At 50.2% G+C, this 20,206-nt stretch overlaps 1 protein-coding gene across 1 annotated transcript; it reads left to right on the top strand.

Annotated features, from left to right (window-relative positions):
* The first annotated feature begins 276 nt into the window (after positions 1-276).
* esf1 (ESF1, nucleolar pre-rRNA processing protein, homolog (S. cerevisiae)) lies at positions 277-14,637 on the top strand. The gene is made up of 14 exons (XM_047364705.1): positions 277-482; positions 1,594-1,939; positions 8,325-8,641; positions 8,712-8,825; positions 9,063-9,172; positions 9,581-9,733; positions 9,834-9,945; positions 10,317-10,473; positions 10,550-10,711; positions 10,877-11,007; positions 11,112-11,199; positions 13,433-13,509; positions 13,588-13,743; positions 14,199-14,637. The coding sequence occupies exons 2-14, from the start codon at positions 1,609-1,611 to the stop codon at positions 14,532-14,534; spliced, it is 2,244 nt and encodes a 747-aa protein (XP_047220661.1). The 5' UTR covers positions 277-482; positions 1,594-1,608; the 3' UTR covers positions 14,535-14,637.
* The last annotated feature ends 5,569 nt before the right edge of the window (positions 14,638-20,206 follow it).

The raw sequence follows: 20,206 nt of genomic DNA, 5'->3' as shown, positions 1-20,206 counted from the left end.
TAATGCCACGACACGAAAAAAAATGAATGAAATCTACAATTTAAAACTGTTTGACTGTACATTTTATGGAACTATTTTACGGGTTATTGGTATTTTATTCAGCAACATAAATGTGTCTTAGTGTCTGCCTTAGTTTCTGATGGTTACAGAACCCAAACTAAATATAAATGACAATTATTTGGATCTTAAAACACGAACTTTTGAAAGTCAACCGAGCAAGCTGCGTTTCGCACTGCTTGTCCCTCGCTGCGCGCCGTATTGAGTCAGAGGCGGAAGTGCGGGGAGTGTTGGAGCAGAGTGCATGCTGGGAAAACACGTGTAAGGAGGATCAGAGAAGGCAAAGTTGTTTTTGGTATCAGCGGCTTTAAAAGCTGTTCTGACTGGAGCTGCTGCTGGTCCTCTGTTGTAACAGTGGTTCTGGTTCCGAGACCCAGCTGTAGGTGTCGCCCTCATCAGGATCTGTTTGGACCCGCAACTCTCAGGTCAGGAGTCCAAACTGGTTTAAAACGCTGATCTGCTTATGAACAAAGATTGATCAGAAACCGGAAATGACGTTTTATTTGAAGTCAGATTTATTAAACAATAAATAATAGAATGTATAAATAAATCTGGCTTTCTGAGAATAAATCATTCAATTATTTAAATGGATCGTTTAGGTCTTATGAGTCTCACCCCCATCAGCACCTTAACTGGATCCGATGCAAAGTCAAAGGTCACGGGTGTTTGTTGGACCTTCCTCTGAAGAACATCTGCACAGACAGACGTGACAAAAAGATCAAGAATGTTTATGGAACTGAACAAGTTCTGGAAGTTTAACGTGTTTTTAATAAATGAACAGCTGCAGCGGGAAAGCAGAGTCCTGGTTCTGGAGTTGCTTGTTTGGATCAGCGGACGGTTCTGGCTGATCGGGATTAAAACTGCTCGCCAGTTTTTAACTTCAGACCTCTGAACTTCGCGCCTGAGGGCAGGAGAGGGAGAAGCCGGTTCTGGAGACGAGATGCATCACGGGTACTGAGGCAGGTTCTGCTGCGGACAGCCCGGTGTAGGTCTCCTGCAGGGATGGGAATAATGGGTCAGGTACATTTTAGTGTCAACGATACCAGAAAGGTTCTGCCATAAACGGGTGCGGTGGCTTTTATTTTGGCTTCTGAACAAAATTCTAGCATCTGAAATATTTTGGTTTGAAATCAAGCAAAAGTGTTGACGGGTTTTCATCTACAGAACCTTTGCAGGTTGTTGACAGACTCCTTCAGCTTCAGTTCGAATAACTGGAGTCCAAATCCAGCAGGATTCCGGCACCAACAGCCGGTCTAATGTGTCTTTGCAGCTGATTAAAGCAGCGCAGTGAAACCGGCTCCTCCACGGTTCTCCTGTTTCTGGTTTCCATGAGATCAGATTTGAAGGTGTCTTTCTGATCCTCGAGGGAACATTTATGATGCAGCGGTCCGTAGAACATAGAATATAATAAACCAGATTCAGATAAAAAGTGAACTGGATCAACTTCAGGCTTGTCCTGTTTCTGTGTTGTTCTGATGTTCTTGCATGAAGCAGGTCCTCCAATAACCAACCTGACGTTCTGCTCCTTACCTGCAGGTGATTTTCCCAAACATGTCATCCAGAGAGAAGCAGGGCAACGATGAGCGGTTCCGCAGGGTCCAGAAGGACCCCAGGTTCTGGGAGATGCCAGAGAAAGAGCACAAAGTCAAGATCGACAAGCGCTTCCAGTCCATGTTCCACGACCAGCGCTTTAAGGTGAAGCAGACTGTGGACAAACGAGGCCGACCCGTCAACCACTCCACCGCGGAAGATCTGAAGCGCTTCTACAAGCTGTCCGACTCAGAGGAGGACCATGAGGAGGGTCCCAAGGTGGCGAAGGGAGAGAAGAAGAAGATGAAGACAGCAGAGCGCCCTGAACAAGGAATCCTAGCTGCTGAAAAAGGTCAGAAGATCATTTTATTTTCCTGTTGTCGACTGAGAAAATGGTTCAATAATTTGCACTTCAATGGGAAACAGATGTTCCTACACAGTCTGAGAAGGTCTGGATTTAAATATTCCTGCTCCAGGTGAGCATCCGTCCCTCCATCCATCCATCCGTCACTCCATCCATCCATCCGTCCCTCCATCCATCCATCCCTCCCTCCATCCATCCGTCCGTCCCTCCCTCCATCCATCCGTCCCTCCATCCATCCACCCGTCCCTCCCTCCATCCATCCGTCCCTCCATCCACCCGTCCCTCCCTCCATCCATCCGTCCCTCCATCCACCCGTCCCTCCCTCCATCCACCCGTCCCTCCCTCCATCCATCCGTCCCTCCATCCATCCACCCATCCCTCCCTCCATCCATCCGTCCCTCCATCCACCCGTCCCTCCCTCCATCCATCCGTCCCTCCCTCCATCCACCCGTCCCTCCCTCCATCCATCCGTCCCTCCCTCCATCCACCCGTCCCTCCCTCCATCCATCCGTCCCTCCATCCATCCACCCATCCCTCCCTCCATCCATCCACCCATCCCTCCCTCCATCCATCCGTCCCTCCATCCACCCGTCCCTCCATCCATCCACCCATCCCTCCCTCCATCCATCCGTCCCTCCATCCATCCACCCATCCCTCCCTCCATCCATCCGTCCCTCCATCCACCCGTCCCTCCCTCCATCCATCCGTCCCTCCATCCATCCACCCATCCCTCCCTCCATCCATCCGTCCCTCCCTCCATCCACCCATCCCTCCCTCCATCCATCCGTCCCTCCATCCATCCACCCATCCCTCCCTCCATCCATCCGTCCCTCCATCCACCCGTCCCTCCCTCCATCCATCCGTCCCTCCCTCCATCCATCCATCCGTCCCTCCATCCATCCACCCATCCCTCCATCCATCCGTCCCTCCATCCATCCACCCATCCCTCCCTCCATCCATCCGTCCCTCCATCCACCCGTCCCTCCCTCCATCCATCCGTCCCTCCCTCCATCCACCCGTCCCTCCCTCCCTCCATCCGTCCCTCCATCCATCCACCCATCCCTCCCTCCATCCATCCGTCCCTCCCTCCATCCATCCCTCCGTCCCTCCATCCACCCATCCGACCCTCCCTCCATCCATCCGTCCGTCCGTCCCTCCATCCACCCATCCGTCCCTCCATCCATCCGTCCCTCCATCCATCCACCCATCCCTCCCTCCATCCATCCGTCCCTCCATCCACCCATCCGTCCCTCCCTCCATCCACCCATCCGTCCCTCCCTCCATCCACCCGTCCCTCCCTCCATCCATCCGTCCCTCCATCCACCCGTCCCTCCCTCCATCCATCCGTCCCTCCATCCATCCACCCATCCCTCCCTCCATCCATCCGTCCCTCCATCCATCCACCCATCCCTCCTTCCATCCTTCCGTCCCTCCATCCACCCGTCCCTCCCTCCATCCATCCGTCCCTCCCTCCATCCACCCGTCCCTCCCTCCATCCATCCGTCCCTCCATCCATCCACCCGTCCCTCCCTCCCTCCATCCATCCACCCATCCCTCCCTCCATCCATCCGTCCCTCCATCCATCCACCCATCCCTCCATCCATCCGTCCCTCCATCCATCCACCCATCCCTCCCTCCATCCATCCGTCCCTCCATCCACCCGTCCCTCCCTCCCTCCATCCGTCCCTCCATCCATCCACCCATCCCTCCCTCCATCCATCCGTCCCTCCCTCCATCCATCCCTCCGTCCCTCCATCCACCCATCCGACCCTCCCTCCATCCATCCGTCCGTCCGTCCCTCCATCCACCCATCCGTCCCTCCATCCATCCGTCCCTCCATCCATCCACCCATCCCTCCCTCCATCCATCCGTCCCTCCATCCACCCATCCGTCCCTCCCTCCATCCACCCATCCGTCCCTCCCTCCATCCACCCGTCCCTCCCTCCATCCATCCGTCCCTCCATCCACCCGTCCCTCCCTCCATCCATCCGTCCCTCCATCCATCCACCCATCCCTCCCTCCATCCATCCGTCCCTCCATCCATCCACCCATCCCTCCTTCCATCCTTCCGTCCCTCCATCCACCCGTCCCTCCCTCCATCCATCCGTCCCTCCCTCCATCCACCCGTCCCTCCCTCCATCCATCCGTCCCTCCATCCATCCACCCGTCCCTCCCTCCCTCCATCCATCCACCCATCCCTCCCTCCATCCATCCGTCCCTCCCTCCATCCATCCGTCCCTCCATCCATCCACCCGTCCCTCCCTCCCTCCATCCATCCACCCATCCCTCCCTCCATCCATCCGTCCCTCCTTCCATCCATCCGTCCCTCCATCCACCCGTCCCTCCCTCCATCCATCCGTCCCTCCCTCCATCCACCCGTCCCTCCCTCCATCCATCCGTCCCTCCATCCATCCACCCATCCCTCCCTCCATCCATCCGTCCCTCCCTCCATCCACCCGTCCCTCCCTCCATCCATCCGTCCCTCCCTCCATCCACCCGTCCCTCCCTCCATCCGTCCCTCCCTCCATCCACCCGTCCCTCCCTCCATCCATCCGTCCCTCCATCCACCCGTCCCTCCCTCCATCCATCCGTCCCTCCATCCATCCACCCATCCCTCCCTCCATCCATCCGTCCCTCCATCCATCCACCCATCCCTCCTTCCATCCATCCGTCCCTCCATCCACCCGTCCCTCCCTCCATCCATCCGTCCCTCCCTCCATCCACCCGTCCCTCCCTCCATCCATCCGTCCCTCCATCCATCCACCCATCCCTCCCTCCATCCATCCGTCCCTCCCTCCATCCACCCGTCCCTCCCTCCATCCATCCGTCCCTCCCTCCATCCACCCGTCCCTCCCTCCCTCCATCCACCCGTCCCTCCCTCCATCCATCCATCCCTCCCTCCATCCATCCGTCCCTCCCTCCATCCATCCCTCCCTCCATCCATCCGTCCGTCCCTCCATCCACCCGTCCCTCCCTCCATCCATCCGTCCCTCCATCCATCCCTCCCTCCATCCATCCCTCCCTCCATCCATCCGTCCCTCCCTCCATCCACCCGTCCCTCCCTCCATCCACCCGTCCCTCCCTCCATCCATCCTTCCGTCCCTCCATCCACCCGTCCCTCCCTCCATCCATCCGTCCCTCCCTCCATCCACCCATCCCTCCCTCCCTCCATCCCTCCCTCCATCCATCCGTCCCTCCCTCCATCCACCCGTCCCTCCCTCCTTCCATCCATCCGTCCCTCCATCCACCCGTCCCTCCCTCCATCCATCCGTCCCTCCCTCCATCCACCCGTCCCTCCCTCCATCCATCCGTCCCTCCATCCATCCACCCATCCCTCCCTCCATCCATCCGTCCCTCCCTCCATCCACCCGTCCCTCCCTCCATCCATCCGTCCCTCCCTCCATCCACCCGTCCCTCCCTCCCTCCATCCACCCGTCCCTCCCTCCATCCATCCATCCCTCCCTCCATCCATCCGTCCCTCCCTCCATCCATCCCTCCCTCCATCCATCCGTCCGTCCCTCCATCCACCCGTCCCTCCCTCCATCCATCCCTCCCTCCATCCATCCGTCCCTCCCTCCATCCATCCCTCCCTCCATCCATCCCTCCCTCCATCCATCCGTCCCTCCCTCCATCCACCCGTCCCTCCCTCCATCCACCCGTCCCTCCCTCCATCCATCCTTCCGTCCCTCCATCCACCCGTCCCTCCCTCCATCCATCCGTCCCTCCCTCCATCCACCCATCCCTCCCTCCATCCATCCCTCCCTCCATCCATCCGTCCCTCCCTCCATCCACCCGTCCCTCCCTCCATCCATCTATCCGTCCCTCCATCCATCCGTCCCTCCATCCACCCGTCCCTCCATCCACCCGTCCCTCCCTCCATCCGTCCGTCCCTCCCTCCATCCGTCCCTCCATCCACCCGTCCCTCCATCCACCCGTCCCTCCCTCCATCCGTCCGTCCCTCCATCCACCCTTCCCTCCCTCCATCCATCCGTCACTCCCTCCACCCGTCCCTCCCTCCATCCATCCGTCCCTCCATCCACCCGTCCCTCCCTCCATCCATCCGTCCCTCCCTCCACCCTTCCCTCCCTCCATCCATCCGTCCCTCCCTCCACCCTTCCCTCCCTCCATCCATCCGTCCCTCCCTCCACCCGTCCCTCCCTCCATCCATCCGTCCCTCCCTCCACCCGTCCCTCCCTCCATCCATCCGTCCCTCCATCCACCCGTCCCTCCCTCCATCCACCCGTCCCTCCCTCCATCCACCCGTCCCTCCCTCCATCCATCCGTCCCTCCATCCACCCGTCCCTCCCTCCATCCACCTGTCCCTCCCTCCACCCATCCGTCCCTCCATCCACCCGTCCCTCCCTCCATCCACCCGTCCCTCCCTCCATCCATCCGTCCCTCCCTCCATCCACCCGTCCCTCCCTCCATCCATCCGTCCCTCCATCCACCCGTCCCTCCCTCCATCCATCCGTCCCTCCATCCACCCGTCCCTCCCTCCATCCACCCGTCCCTCCCTCCATCCACCCGTCCCTCCCTCCATCCACCCGTCCCTCCCTCCATCCATCCCTCCCTCCATCCACCCGTCCCTCCCTCCATCCACCCGTCCCTCCCTCCATCCACCCGTCCCTCCCTCCATCCACCCGTCCCTCCCTCCATCCATCCGTCCCTCCATCCACCCGTCCCTCCCTCCATCCACCCGTCCCTCCCTCCATCCATCCGTCCCTCCCTCCATCCACCCGTCCCTCCCTCCATCCATCCGTCCCTCCATCCACCCGTCCCTCCCTCCATCCACCCGTCCCTCCCTCCATCCACCCGTCCCTCCCTCCATCCATCCGTCCCTCCCTCCATCCACCCGTCCCTCCCTCCATCCATCTATCCGTCCCTCCATCCATCCGTCCCTCCATCCACCCGTCCCTCCATCCGACCGTCCCTCCCTCCATCCGTCCGTCCCTCCCTCCATCCGTCCCTCCATCCACCCGTCCCTCCATCCACCCGTCCCTCCCTCCATCCGTCCGTCCCTCCATCCACCCTTCCCTCCCTCCATCCATCCGTCACTCCCTCCACCCGTCCCTCCCTCCATCCATCCGTCCCTCCATCCGCCCGTCCCTCCCTCCATCCATCCGTCCCTCCCTCCACCCTTCCCTCCCTCCATCCATCCGTCCCTCCCTCCACCCTTCCCTCCCTCCATCCATCCGTCCCTCCCTCCACCCGTCCCTCCCTCCATCCATCCGTCCCTCCCTCCACCCGTCCCTCCCTCCATCCATCCGTCCCTCCCTCCACCCGTCCCTCCCTCCATCCATCCGTCCCTCCATCCACCCGTCCCTCCCTCCATCCATCCGTCCCTCCCTCCATCCACCCGTCCCTCCCTCCATCCACCCGTCCCTCCCTCCATCCATCCGTCCCTCCATCCACCCGTCCCTCCCTCCATCCACCCGTCCCTCCCTCCATCCATCCGTCCCTCCATCCACCCGTCCCTCCCTCCATCCACCCGTCCCTCCCTCCATCCACCCGTCCCTCCCTCCATCCATCCGTCCCTCCATCCAACTGTCCCTCCCTCCATCCACCCGTCCCTCCCTCCATCCACCCGTCCCTCCCTCCATCCATCCGTCCCTCCATCCACCCGTCCCTCCCTCCATCCACCCGTCCCTCCCTCCATCCACCCGTCCCTCCCTCCATCCACCCGTCCCTCCCTCCATCCATCCCTCCCTCCATCCACCCGTCCCTCCCTCCATCCACCCGTCCCTCCCTCCATCCACCCGTCCCTCCCTCCATCCACCCGTCCCTCCCTCCATCCATCCGTCCCTCCATCCACCCGTCCCTCCCTCCATCCACCCGTCCCTCCCTCCATCCACCCGTCCCTCCCTCCATCCACCCGTCCCTCCCTCCATCCATCCGTCCCTCCATCCACCCGTCCCTCCCTCCATCCACCCGTCCCTCCCTCCATCCACCCGTCCCTCCCTCCACCCGTCCCTCCCTCCATCCATCCGTCCCTCCATTTCTTGTTTTTCCTCCTGGGTTCCTCGATAAGTCCAGACCTCGGATGAGCTGAAGGAAGTGGATGGATGGAGAAAACCTTTCTTCTGGGATTAAAAGTGAGACTTGAAGAATTTCAGAACATTGTTTTCATGCTGGTGCCGAACCAGGCAGCTCAGATGTAGAGGAATTATACATCCCACAGGAAGTGGTCTGAGGTCTTCAGGCCTTGTAGAAAGCATAGGGGGCGCTAGAAGCAGAGTAACCCTATCTTCCTGGAAGCTGCTAGGTTCTGTTGAGGCTCGGACTCAGGATGTGGACACCTGCAGAGCTCTGAGCAGTTTGCTTTGCAGAATAATCTGACCTGCTGAAAATGTTCTGATTTCAACATCTTCCTCAGATGATGACGATGAGGAGCAGCTGTCTGAGGATGAAGATGCAGTCCTGGGAGACAGTTACTCAGATAAAGATGAGGAGGAAGATAAGGCAGAGGAGGAGGAGGAAAGCGATGCAGTTAGTGGGTCTGATGATGAGGAGTCCAGTCTGGATTCTGGTGACGACAGCGACAGTGGGCCGGATCTGGCCCGAGGGAAAGGGAACATCGAGACTAGCTCAGATGAAGATGATGATGATGTGGATGACATCCTGAAGAAAGAGGAAGAGGAGATTGAACACGACTGGGGGGAGCTGTGCAAAGACGCCGTGCGGAATGATGAGGTGAGGCGGTGTCAGGTGAAAACATGGAGCAATGTTAACATGTTTCTGACGTGTTTTTAACGTGTCTCAGGTTTCTGCTCGGCTTGCTGTCTGCAACATGGACTGGGACCGCCTGAAGGCCAAAGATCTGCTGGCGCTGTTTAACTCCTTCGTCCCTAAAGGGGGCGCTGTGCTGTCTGTCAAGGTAAATCCGACAAGTATATTTAATGAACTGGAAATGTGCCTGAGAGACAAGACCCAGGGTACAGCCTAGCACTCTTAGGCAGCCATGATTGGATGAATGAGCAGATATTTGTTCACATGCGGTTGTTGTTTAAGACTCATCTGGTTTGGTTCTGAAAGAGTTGGTTTGTGGTTAGAAACGGACCAGGATCGTGCTGTTTATTCTGAATAACAGCAATGCATTGTGGGTGTTGTCCAGATCTTCCCATCAGAGTTTGGGAAGGAGAGGCTGAAGGTGGAGGAGACGCAGGGACCGCCGGAGCTGAAGGCACTGCCTGATGACTCTGATGACGACACCGAGGAAGAAAGGTGACCTGTGAGGTTTTTACCTGCAGAGACCTGCTCATTTCTGCATGTATTTCTCAGAGAAATTCATGTCTGTACCAAATCTCCTGCTTCTGCCATAAAGTGAGTTCAGTGAACAGGATCTGTTTATTGGACCAGGACCTTTAATGACCTCCGTTTACACATAATCCGTGTTTGTTTGGAGGACAAAGTTTTTATAATAAAAAAAGAGGAATATAACTGAAGAGTTGAGACTTGAGATGAGTCTGATGTTACGCAGGTGCAGCTGAATTTTAAATGGATCCAAATCCAGAGAAACACAGTTCCTTCTTCCCCACAGCTGGATCAGGCTGGTTTAAACTAACAGACGTTTTGGGTCCAGCTCTGGGAGCAGAGTCATCAGTGGGTTTGTTGGTTCGTTTCTCCTCTCAGGGTTTACAGGGAGAAGCTGCGGGGCTACCAGTTCAAGCGTCTAAAGTATTTCTACGCCGTGGTTGAGTGCGACTCGGTGGAGACGGCAGCGAAGGTCTATGACGAGTGCGACGGCTACGAATACGAGAGCAGCTGCTCCGTTCTGGACCTTCGGTACGATGATGAGTTAGAAAATCCCAACGGAGGATTTCAACCTGATAAATGTCTGGTTTTTAAACAGCTGAATAGTTTCTGTTTTATTTTCACTCAACAGGTTTATCCCTGAAGACGTGACGTTTGAAGAGGAGCCCAAAGACGTGGCGACGGACATCAACCTGTTAGCATATACACCCAAACTGTTCACCTCATCTGCTGCCACCTCCAAGGTAAGAACCCTGCAGGTTCTGGGCTGATGGGGAAATAAAACCCATTCATGTCTGCATTTTAGGGTGGCACTGATGAGTCTTTGCTCCTCATCACTGGTTAGTTTTGAATAAAAAGCTGAAGAGGTTTTGTTTCACACCTAAAGCAGACAGACAGGTTCTGATAGCAACCAGGTCCGGGTGTGGTTGGTGGAGAATCACAATTAATTAATGATTTAAGAAGAGGAGGAATGAAACAGAAAGACTGAAACATGTTTAAAACCACCAATTAAAGCTTAGGATGGAATAAATTGATGTTTAATAATTAGACGATTAATTATTAGAAGCACATGTTTGGGTGTTTATGGTTATTTTGTGTCTGTTGAACCAATCAGGTGCAGCTGACGTGGGATGAAACGGACCACGAGCGTGTGACGGCCCTGAACAAGAAGTTCAACAAAGAGGAGCTGCTGGACCTGGACTTTAAAGCCTACCTGGCCTCTTCCAGTGAGGAGGACGAAGATGAAGAGCAGGAGGACAGAGCAGTCGAAGGTGCGCTATAAGAAACATTTTCCTGGTCTTCTGTGAGGAGACACAGTAGTGCTGAGCTGTTGTCTGTTTCAAATAGAAGAAACCAATGGTGAGGAGATGGAGGAGAAACCTCTGGAGAGGAAGAAGAGGAGTGAGGAGCAGATCATCAAATACAGAGAGCTGCTGAAGAGCATCCAGGTCAAAGAGAAGAAGCTGCAAGAGGACAAAGACATGGAGATGGAGATCACCTGGGTTCCAGGTAGCAGAAGCAGCTTAAACACCACCTCTCACCCTTTACTGCAAGTGTATCTTCTGTGGCTGAAGGTTCAGGTTTTAGATTCCAGCACCACTTCTGTCCTCTCAGCCTGTCTGCAGAGCTCTTTTCTTCACAGCTGATTCTATAGAAACTTTCTTGTGTGAGCAGGCCTGAAGGAGACGACGCAGCAGCTGGTGAAGAAGAAGCTGGAGGGGAAGGACAAGCTGACGCCCTGGGAGGAGTATCTGCAGAAGAAGAAGGAGAAGAAGAAGAAGCAGAAGAAAAGTGAAAGAAAGCAGGTGAGTGGTGCCTCCTTCAGACATAACTCTGAAGTGCAGATGGTGATGATTTTAATGGATGTGTGTTCCTTCATCAATGAGTGTGATGATGTTTTCTTCATCAGGGATCTGATGAAGAGCTCAGTGACGATGAGCTTCCTCCTGATGTTGACCTCGGTGACCCGTTCTTCTCCGAGGAGCTCAGATCATCAGGTTTTTGTCATAAACACACAAATTTAGGTTCAGTCTGAGTCACACTGAGATGCTTTGTCAGTCCAAGCTAAAGTTCTAACTGTATATTATTAATGATTTACACACATTAGATTTTCAAGAAGCAGGAAAAACCTTGATCTTTAATTTGTAACCCAAAATGCAACCGTCATGGAGCAGATCATCTTCAGTCCACGTCTTCCAGGATGTTCTCTAGGGGATGCTGTTATGGCCAGCGGTACTTTATACAACCAAAGCAAGAGCTGAGGGGAAAAGTCCACTGCAGGTTGTCCCCCCTCCAGGGCTGTTCCTCATCTCTGGTCCTGGCTGTGGTCTTTATGGACAGGATCTCCAGCTGTAGTCCTGCAGAGGAGATTTCTTCAGGGAACCTGTTAGCATCTTCAGGTCATGGCCTTCAGCAGTGGAACCATTCACAACCTAGTAGGAAGCTTCTGGGATGAGAGTCGCCTCCTCTGAGTCTGTGGGTGTGGTTCTGAAATGGAAATAGCTGAATTTCTGCAGGGACTTAAAAATGTTTTCCAAAACATTTAACACAATTCAGCTTCCCAGTGATGGCATTGATGCCCTCTCCATGTGGCTGGCACACTGCAGCAACTTTTAATCACAGGTTGCCTCTGAACAAGAGATTTATATTCTGACTAGAGAAAAACAAGATTTAGATCTGATTTGCCAAGAGCAGGTCTTGCAACTGAGGTGTATGTATCCTTGACTTAAACAAATTCAACGTTTTGTTTTCTGTTGTAGAGCAGCTGACAAACTGTTAAAATTTTGAAAATGTAGCACAGGTGGAGGTGGGAATAAAATCACCAGATAGCGCCACACATACATTGCTATGTTGTCTGTAGCTTAGCAACAACTCAATTGCAGTGTAAGCAACAGCTGATGGTGGAAGGTTGCCAAAATAACACAGATGAACTCTCTTGGTAAATAATGACAAAAACTTTCTGCTAACATTTTGATATCCGGGCAGCAGAGATGACATTTCACAGAAACACATCTCGGATTGTTGTTGACAAGCACTGCTAATCCATCTTCTTTACATTTGTGGCACCTCTTCTAATCTCTGCCAGCATTCTGACCATACAAGCAGACAGAGAGAACTTGGGATGTGATCCTGCAGCCATGTCTCACATAAGACACATAATACTGCATTCCAGATACTCTGGCTGGGTCCTTGTCTGAGCTTGAAGTTCGTTCATTTTGTTTTCCAGAGATCTTCCATTGTGATGGATGGGGGAGATGGTTTTAACTTCCTGTTTGTTTCTCTCTGCTTTGCTCCTGCTCAGCTTCCTTTTTAACTCATCCAGGATTTGAGGTTGTAACTTAGGTGGCGTTTGACCTTTTGGGATGTCAATCAGCTGTTCCTGGTTGTAGGAAAATGGCATGTTGATATGGTTACACATCATAAAAACTGTCCAGCACTAGGAAAATTCTTTCACAAAAGCAATTTTTTAACCTGAAAATCCAGAAAGAAAAGTTTTTAAAAAGAATGAATGACAGGGAGTTTAATAATGTAACGTCTTCCTGTCAAAACTAAAGTTCAGAGGGTTAATTACACAAACCCAAATTAAGTTACGGGTCGGGTCTGGAGTGTGGACAGCGTAACACAACTAATAAATAAAAAATAATACTCCACCACATTCCAGTTAGGGGTGAATGGTATTTCCACGGGTAAGATCCAGAGCAACAGCCACCATCCAAAACTTGCTCTACCGGCGCTCTTCCAAAAAGCCCGAAAATGATCACTTCCTTCTTTTATCCCGTCTTCTGCAGCCGTCACTTCAAAGATTCTTTTTAAATATAAAACACAAAAAAACTGTTTAATGCTTCAGAGCAAAACACATATATATATTCTTTACCATACCGGGGCTAATAATTCAAATAAATGGTCACAACCCAGCAAAAACCATTCAACACTTGGATAAACAGTCGGTGACCATTAAACAGAGCTTCTCCAACAAGTTTTTACCTGTTCTAGATCCAACCTCAGATGGCCGGAACATGATGGATGGAGGAGTTCATAAAAGAGATATAAAACTGCATTTTCAATCAAACTTGTACAATTTTACCTAAGAATACTTTTTTTTTTAAATCACACGATTGTGAAAACTTGAAAAAATTATAATTTATTGGAGTCTGGGACAAAACAAATTCAAATCCTTACTGATTAATATCAACAGGATTAAGGTTTTTACTGGCATGGTTTATGTTGCAGATCTGAAGAAGAAACAGAAGAAAAAGGAGGAAGAGAAGAATATAGCTGAGCAGGAAGAGGAGCTGGAGAAACAAAAGGTCCTGAATGACTCCCAGCTGATATTCTCCCGCCCTCAGACTCCCAGATCACAGCTCCTGAATCTGTTTGTTTTCCAGGCTGAGATGGCTCTGCTGATGGAGGATGACGATGATGAAGCCAAACACAAACACTTCAACTACGACAAGATCGTGGAACAGCAAAATCTGAGCAACAAGAAGAGGAAAAAGCTGCTGAAGAAGGGCAAAGAACAGCTGGAGAAGGACGACTTCCAGGTGAGACCTTCACTCTGCTTCATATAGACAGGTTACCTTAAGAGAGCTCAGCTCAGACAGCCAGCTGGATTTAACTGTAGAGGTCAGCATTGGGACCCACTGACTGACCTGATGGTGGCTGCATTGTTTCTGTCCAGATGTCTAAACCCAGAGATTCTGCTCGATTTCATCTTTGCTTCATGTTCTGCTCTCCGAAGCTTTAGGTTTGTCCCAAACCACCAATTAGCCTTCGCATAAAACCTGAAGGCTGAACCAAAAACAGTATAAAACACTATAGTCGGTGTTAAAACTTAACAAATAAAAACCCAGTGATGTCAAATTTAAGGTCCAATATTAATATCAAATATGTGCAAAGTTGCATCAGCTGCCAGGAAGCTGCAGGCAGCTGGTGGATCTCTGGGCTTCAGAACCAAGCAATGGATCGCTGAATAACAAGGTGGTCTCTCTGTCTGCAGGTGGACGTCTCCGACCCCCGTTTCCAGGCCATGTTCACCTCTCACCTGTTCAACCTGGACCCCTCCCACGCCAGCTTCAGGAAGACCAGAGCCACACAGAGCATCCTGAAGGAGAAGCAGCGGCGCCGAGAGGAGGGGCTTAGCGCTCAGAAGGCCACGCCCACACCAGAGGAAGAGACGGGGCCTGGCACAAAACAGGAAGCAGCAGGAACGAAGCGGGATAAAGACTCTGTGGTGGAGAAGAAAACGATGGATCCGAGTCTGTCGTTGCTTGTTAAATCCATCAAAAGCAAAACGGAGCAATTCCAAGCTCGGAAAAAACGGAAAGTGACGTAAATCCTCCTGAGATCCGATCCACTTCCTGCTGCCAGGACTGTTCTGTTTTTCTATGTTTGTACAGAAAAATGTTGAAAGTTGGAGTAAAATAGCCTGAATCAGAGTGAGTTTTAATGCTTTTTATCACATCTTAATTCAGAGTGACCGAAGTGCTGTACAGATCCAAAAATAAAAGAAAACACACACATAAAAATGACCAAAAGAGACAAACACCAACAATACCACAGATAAACAAGAAGAAAAGAACAGCTAAATACAATAAAAACAGTAAAAGACTAATAATTAAAAACAGTCTGATATCTCTGCTCAACTGAAATTAAAAGCCAAGTAAAAAAGACACGTTTTTAAAAGGGACTTAAAATCATTTAAGGTATTGGCCGTCCTTACAAGAGGAAGTTGGTTCCAGAGTTTGGGAGCAACAACAGAAAAGGTTCTGTCTCCTCGGGTCACAAGACGGGTCCTTGGAACATTTTTTGTCTTTTTTAACCGTGTCCTGTCCGGCAGAGTAGCTCAGAAAAACCCAAACAGATTTACTTTCACAAGCAGAGCATTACAGCTGACGCTTTAAAGCTCTGCTCGATATTTATGAAAGAAACTTCATTAGAAACTTCTTTGGGATTATTTCAATTGTTACAGAAACAGAAATGAAAAGGAAAAAATAAGAAGCATGAAAGAGAGAGAGGTGGGCAAAAAGGAAAGGGGGAGAGAAAGAATGATGAAGCGAATACAAGATAACACCCTGCTTGCTTCACCTGCAGAAACGTTTATAATAACAGCTATTTTACTGAAAAGTGCACGGTACTTATCATTGCTAGATGTATTTGGGTAAATACGGGTCAATATAGAACCTTTGTGTATCTGTTAACACCTGAATCTAAACACTAGTTGGTGTCAGGGTGAGTGCGCTTGTCTATACAAGGTTTCTCCATAAAAATATGCAATAGTGAGTGTGAGGAGTCACAGACCTGCCCCCCTGGACCTGGGACAGATACGGAGGAGATCCGAGCCACAGACATCCAAAGGCCCCCAAGAGCACAGGAACCCCAGAAGAACCACCGCCGGGACTACTGAAACCCCCCCAAAGAAGAGCACGGGAGAATCCCAGGGGAACCACCCAGCAGCCACAGTGCAGAAGCCTCAGGGAGCTGCAGCAACGAGCCCACAGGGCCCGCCGGCAGCTGCCTACGCCCGTGCAGATCCAGCCATGGACCCAGAGACCCGAGACCCCGGGACATATCACCCCCAAAGCAGAGGCCCGACAGAGCCCAGAGGTCCAGGCCCTAAAAGCAGGTACCACCCCTGCAAGGCCACTAGAAGGTAAATGGGGTTTATTTTGCTGAAATCTGCACCAGGCCCCCATGAGATCACAGACAATGCTACTGAGGAGCTTCCTTCATATTGCAGATACCCTGAGCCGAGCATACAGGTCCTTCTCAAAATATTAGCATATTGTGATAAAGTTCATTATTTTCCATAATGTCATGATGAAAATTTAACATTCATATATTTTAGATTCATTGCACACTAACTGAAATATTTCAGGTCTTTTATTGTCTTAATACGGATGATTTTGGCATACAGCTCATGAAAACCCAAAATTCCTATCTCACAAAATTAGCATATTTCATCCGACCAATAAAAGAAAAGTGTTTTTAATACAAAAAACATCAACCTTCAAATAATCATGTACAGTTATGCACTCAATACTTGGTTGGAAATCCTTTTGCAGAAATGACTGCTTCAATGCGGCGTGGCATGGAGGCAATCAGCCTGTGGCACTGCTGAGGTCTTATGGAGACCCAGGATGCTTCGATAGCGGCCTTTAGCTCATCCAGAGTGTTGGGTCTTGAGTCTCTCAACGTTCTCTTCACAATATCCCACAGATTCTCTATGGGGTTCAGGTCAGGAGAGTTGGCAGGCCAATTGAGCACAGTGATACCATGGTCAGTAAACCATTTACCAGTGGTTTTGGCACTGTGAGCAGGTGCCAGGTCGTGCTGAAAAATGAAATCTTCATCTCCATAAAGCTTTTCAGCAGATGGAAGCATGAAGTGCTCCAAAATCTCCTGATAGCTAGCTGCATTGACCCTGCCCTTGATAAAACACAGTGGACCAACACCAGCAGCTGACACGGCACCCCAGACCATCGCTGACTGTGGGTACTTGACACTGGACTTCTGGCATTTTGGCATTTCCTTCTCCCCAGTCTTCCTCCAGACTCTGGCACCTTGATTTCTGAATGACATGCAGAATTTGCTTTCATCCGAAAAAAGTACTTTGGACCACTGAGCAACAGTCCAGTGCTGCTTCTCTGTAGCCCAGGTCAGGCGCTTCTGCCGCTGTTTCTGGTTCAAAAGTGGCTTGACCTGGGGAATGCGGCACCTGTAGCCCATTTCCTGCACACGCCTGTGCACGGTAGCTCTGGATGTTTCTACTCCAGACTCAGTCCACTGCTTCCGCAGGTCCCCCAAGGTCTGGAATCGGCCCTTCTCCACAATCTTCCTCAGGGTCCGGTCACCTCTTCTCGTTGTGCAGCGTTTTCTGCCACACTTTTTCCTTCCCACAGACTTCCCACTGAGGTGCCTTGATACACCACTCTGGGAACAGCCTATTTGTTCAGAAATGTCTTTCTGTGTCTTACCCTCTTGCTTGAGGGTGTCAATAGTGGCCTTCTGGACAGCAGTCAGGTCGGCAGTCTTACCCATGATTGGGGTTTTGAGTGATGAACCAGGCTGGGAGTTTTAAAGGCCTCAGGAATCTTTTGCAGGTGTTTAGAGTTAACTTGTTGATTCAGATGATTAGGTTCATAGCTCGTTTAGAGACCCTTTTAATGATATGCTAATTTTGTGAGATAGGAATTTTGGGTTTTCATGAGCTGTATGCCAAAATCGTCCGTATTAAGACAATAAAAGACCTGAAATATTTCAGTTAGTGTGCAATGAATCTAAAATATATGAATGTTAAATTTTCATCATGACATTATGGAAAATAATTAACTTTATCACAATATGCTAATATTTTGAGAAGGATCTGTATGTGCAACATTGATTGCCAAACATGTGACAAACACCCCCCTTTTCTGCTAAAATCCAAATAAAGCTTGTCTGTTTGCAATGCCATTCTACTTGTTTCATGTAATTGGTTACCTAAAGCCATAAACCCTTCAACCGTAAAATTTATCATTCTTTGTTGATTATAATAAACATAGTTTATCCACTCAACATTTTTGTTAATGGTGATCCAAGGTAAAATTGATTCAAATCCTGCTATGACTTCATGTTGCGCTTTGAATTCATCAGGAATTCCTCGTGGTTGGCCTATGAGATTCAAATATACACCTTTATTCAGTCCATAATCACCTAAACTTCTGCGAACTCTCGTTCTATTTTCATCTATTCAATCATACTTTTTACTCCTTCATACACTAAGGTTATAGGTAGTTTCAAGGTCAGTCCATGGAGGAAACACTTCCAGGAGGGAAACTCAGACATTCCTGTCCAACTCCTGGAGGATCCCAGGGTCTTCCAGAAGTATTCCCAAGTGTTTTATTGGGATTTGATGTGACACACCAACACAAACGTTTTTAGTTTTAGTTTTATAATTAAGCTATTTTTAACCAGAATGTCCTTGGGATTAACATCTTGATGTCAAGTTCTGTTCTTCATTCTTTGGTGAGTTAAGGACTGGTTCTGATATGATCCGTTTTCCTGGTGTTGATCAGGTTTCTGGCAGCAGTCATATAGAAATTCATTGTACAACTTGTCTGATAATAGTTCAGGTGGAACCAGTAAGGTCTGAAATATGACTGCTTTGCTCTTTTTAACTCTAGATCATAAACAACCTCTAGTTGAGTTTTCCTCCAGCTTGTCTAACTTCTGATGTGTTCCTTCCAGGGAGAACTTCAATCCATCACAGTAAAGGGGCTGCTGGAGATAAAAATATTGCTGAAGGAAATATTACTGTAGGATTTTTAATTGTGTAAATAGTGAGACATTCAGTGTTGGCAATAATGGTTACAACCCTGGTATGACTGTTCAACCTGATGCAAGACGTCCTACTATTGAGAAAATGCTGGAAAATAAAGCATGTGACCCGGACCTTTTATCAGCGAGCCTAAAGGTCGCTAGTCGAAGAGTTTCCTAAAACATGGCATTTGACCCGATTCTGTTATCTGCATTATTAGTGCCAGTCATAAAAGAAAACCAGGAAGACATCTGGTTCTGATAATTATAGACCAATTGCCCTGGCGAGTGTGTTGTCTGGAGTAAGACGAGGAGTTCTGTCTCCACTTGTTTCTTGATGATTTGTCTGTTGAACTGAGAGCTTTTCAGACCCGGTGTATGGTGCTGCTGGCCTGCAGCAGCTGCTCAGGCTCTGGTCCAGGTTTGGTCTCCAGTTTGACATCATCTATAATTCTAAAGAGGATCAGAAGCTGAATTTTCCATCTTCTCATTTAGCTAATCAAGTTCTGGACATGGCGAGTTAAGGTGAAATATTCAGGTCTTATTCTAAGGAGGGATCTTCATGATGATGATGTTAAGTAACATTGCTGCAAGCTGATCTTCTGGCATGTAAATTTAACATGTGCAGACTTAAATTATTATTCGAGCACTTCCTTTTATCCAGCTCACCTGTGGTGTTGCTACAGTAAAGCTTTAATGAAGAAACTGCAAGGAGCCTTTCAAGATGCATTTAAGATCCTCTTCAAGGTTCCAAGATGTTTGTTTTGAGCAACATTTCTAATTTTAATGCTTTATTGTGGAACTACGTGTATAAATGTATGTGCCCTTTGAATGTGTCAAACAACTTAATAGTTGGAGGTCTGTCAACTCCAACCATTGCTTGTATGCTTTGTGATTTCTTATTGTTTTATAATGATAAGGACTAATTTATGTCTGGATTAAAGGTTAGACCTACAATGCCAACCACTGCTCTGTGCCCCTGTCTCCGTACCTCCTTGTTCAACCTGGACCCATCCCACCCGGTTCCGCATCCTGGAGCAGAAACGGGCCGCTGAGAGGAGCAACACCACGTGGAGGAGGTGCCCCAAACTCAGACGCCACGCCCACTCACAGAGGAGGTGGAGCCTGTCAATAACCAGGAAGCTGCAGGATGGACCAGTTCCGAGCTCGGAAAAAAACAGAACCAGACGTTGATCTGAAATCAGAAATATCCAGCTCTGGATCCACTTCCACTGATTGGTTTAGTTTAATGTTCGGACAGAAATCTGTGGGTAGAAACACTCAGAGCGAGTTTTCAGTTTTATTATCACAGAATTGAAAGTTTTCAGCTGCAGATTTAATTAATTAACAGGTTCAGATTCAGCAGAAATGAAAGAAATGCCTCTTAAACAGATTAAAATGGGTTAAATCAGACAAACGAACATTAACTTAAATGTTCACAGATTCACAATCCAACAGATTAAACAACAGATTAATTCAGCTTTTAAAAAAACTAAAGATTTAAGCGACTTCACAATAAAAGCCTCTAAACAGAGAAGCTTTTATTATGAAGGAGCTCAAATATCCCCTGGTGGTTCAGAGTTTAATGAGTCGGACTGAAGCAGCATTTTAACGGATAAACTTCAAGTTAAACTGAGTTTATTTATTCATTTAGCAAAATAACTGGAAGGTAAAATTGGCTTTAGAACTGGCCCAGTTCGGTCCAAGGGA

The sequence above is a fragment of the Girardinichthys multiradiatus genome, chromosome 5, assembly GCF_021462225.1.
Source record: "Girardinichthys multiradiatus isolate DD_20200921_A chromosome 5, DD_fGirMul_XY1, whole genome shotgun sequence".
NCBI lineage: Eukaryota > Metazoa > Chordata > Actinopteri > Cyprinodontiformes > Goodeidae > Girardinichthys > Girardinichthys multiradiatus.
Note: the sequence above shows the minus strand (reverse complement) of the source record. Positions and strands in the feature narration are given on the sequence as shown.

Bases quoted from the DNA above. Each gene is read 5' to 3' on its own strand.
- esf1 (XM_047364705.1), top strand. From the start codon at position 1,609: ATGTCATCCAGAGAGAAGCAGGGCAACGATGAGCGGTTCCGCAGGGTC. The intron at 8,826-9,062 runs GTAAATCCGACA...GGTGTTGTCCAG, and splicing joins GCGCTGTGCTGTCTGTCAAG to ATCTTCCCATCAGAGTTTGG. The intron at 11,200-13,432 runs GTTTTTGTCATA...TTTATGTTGCAG, and splicing joins CGAGGAGCTCAGATCATCAG to ATCTGAAGAAGAAACAGAAG.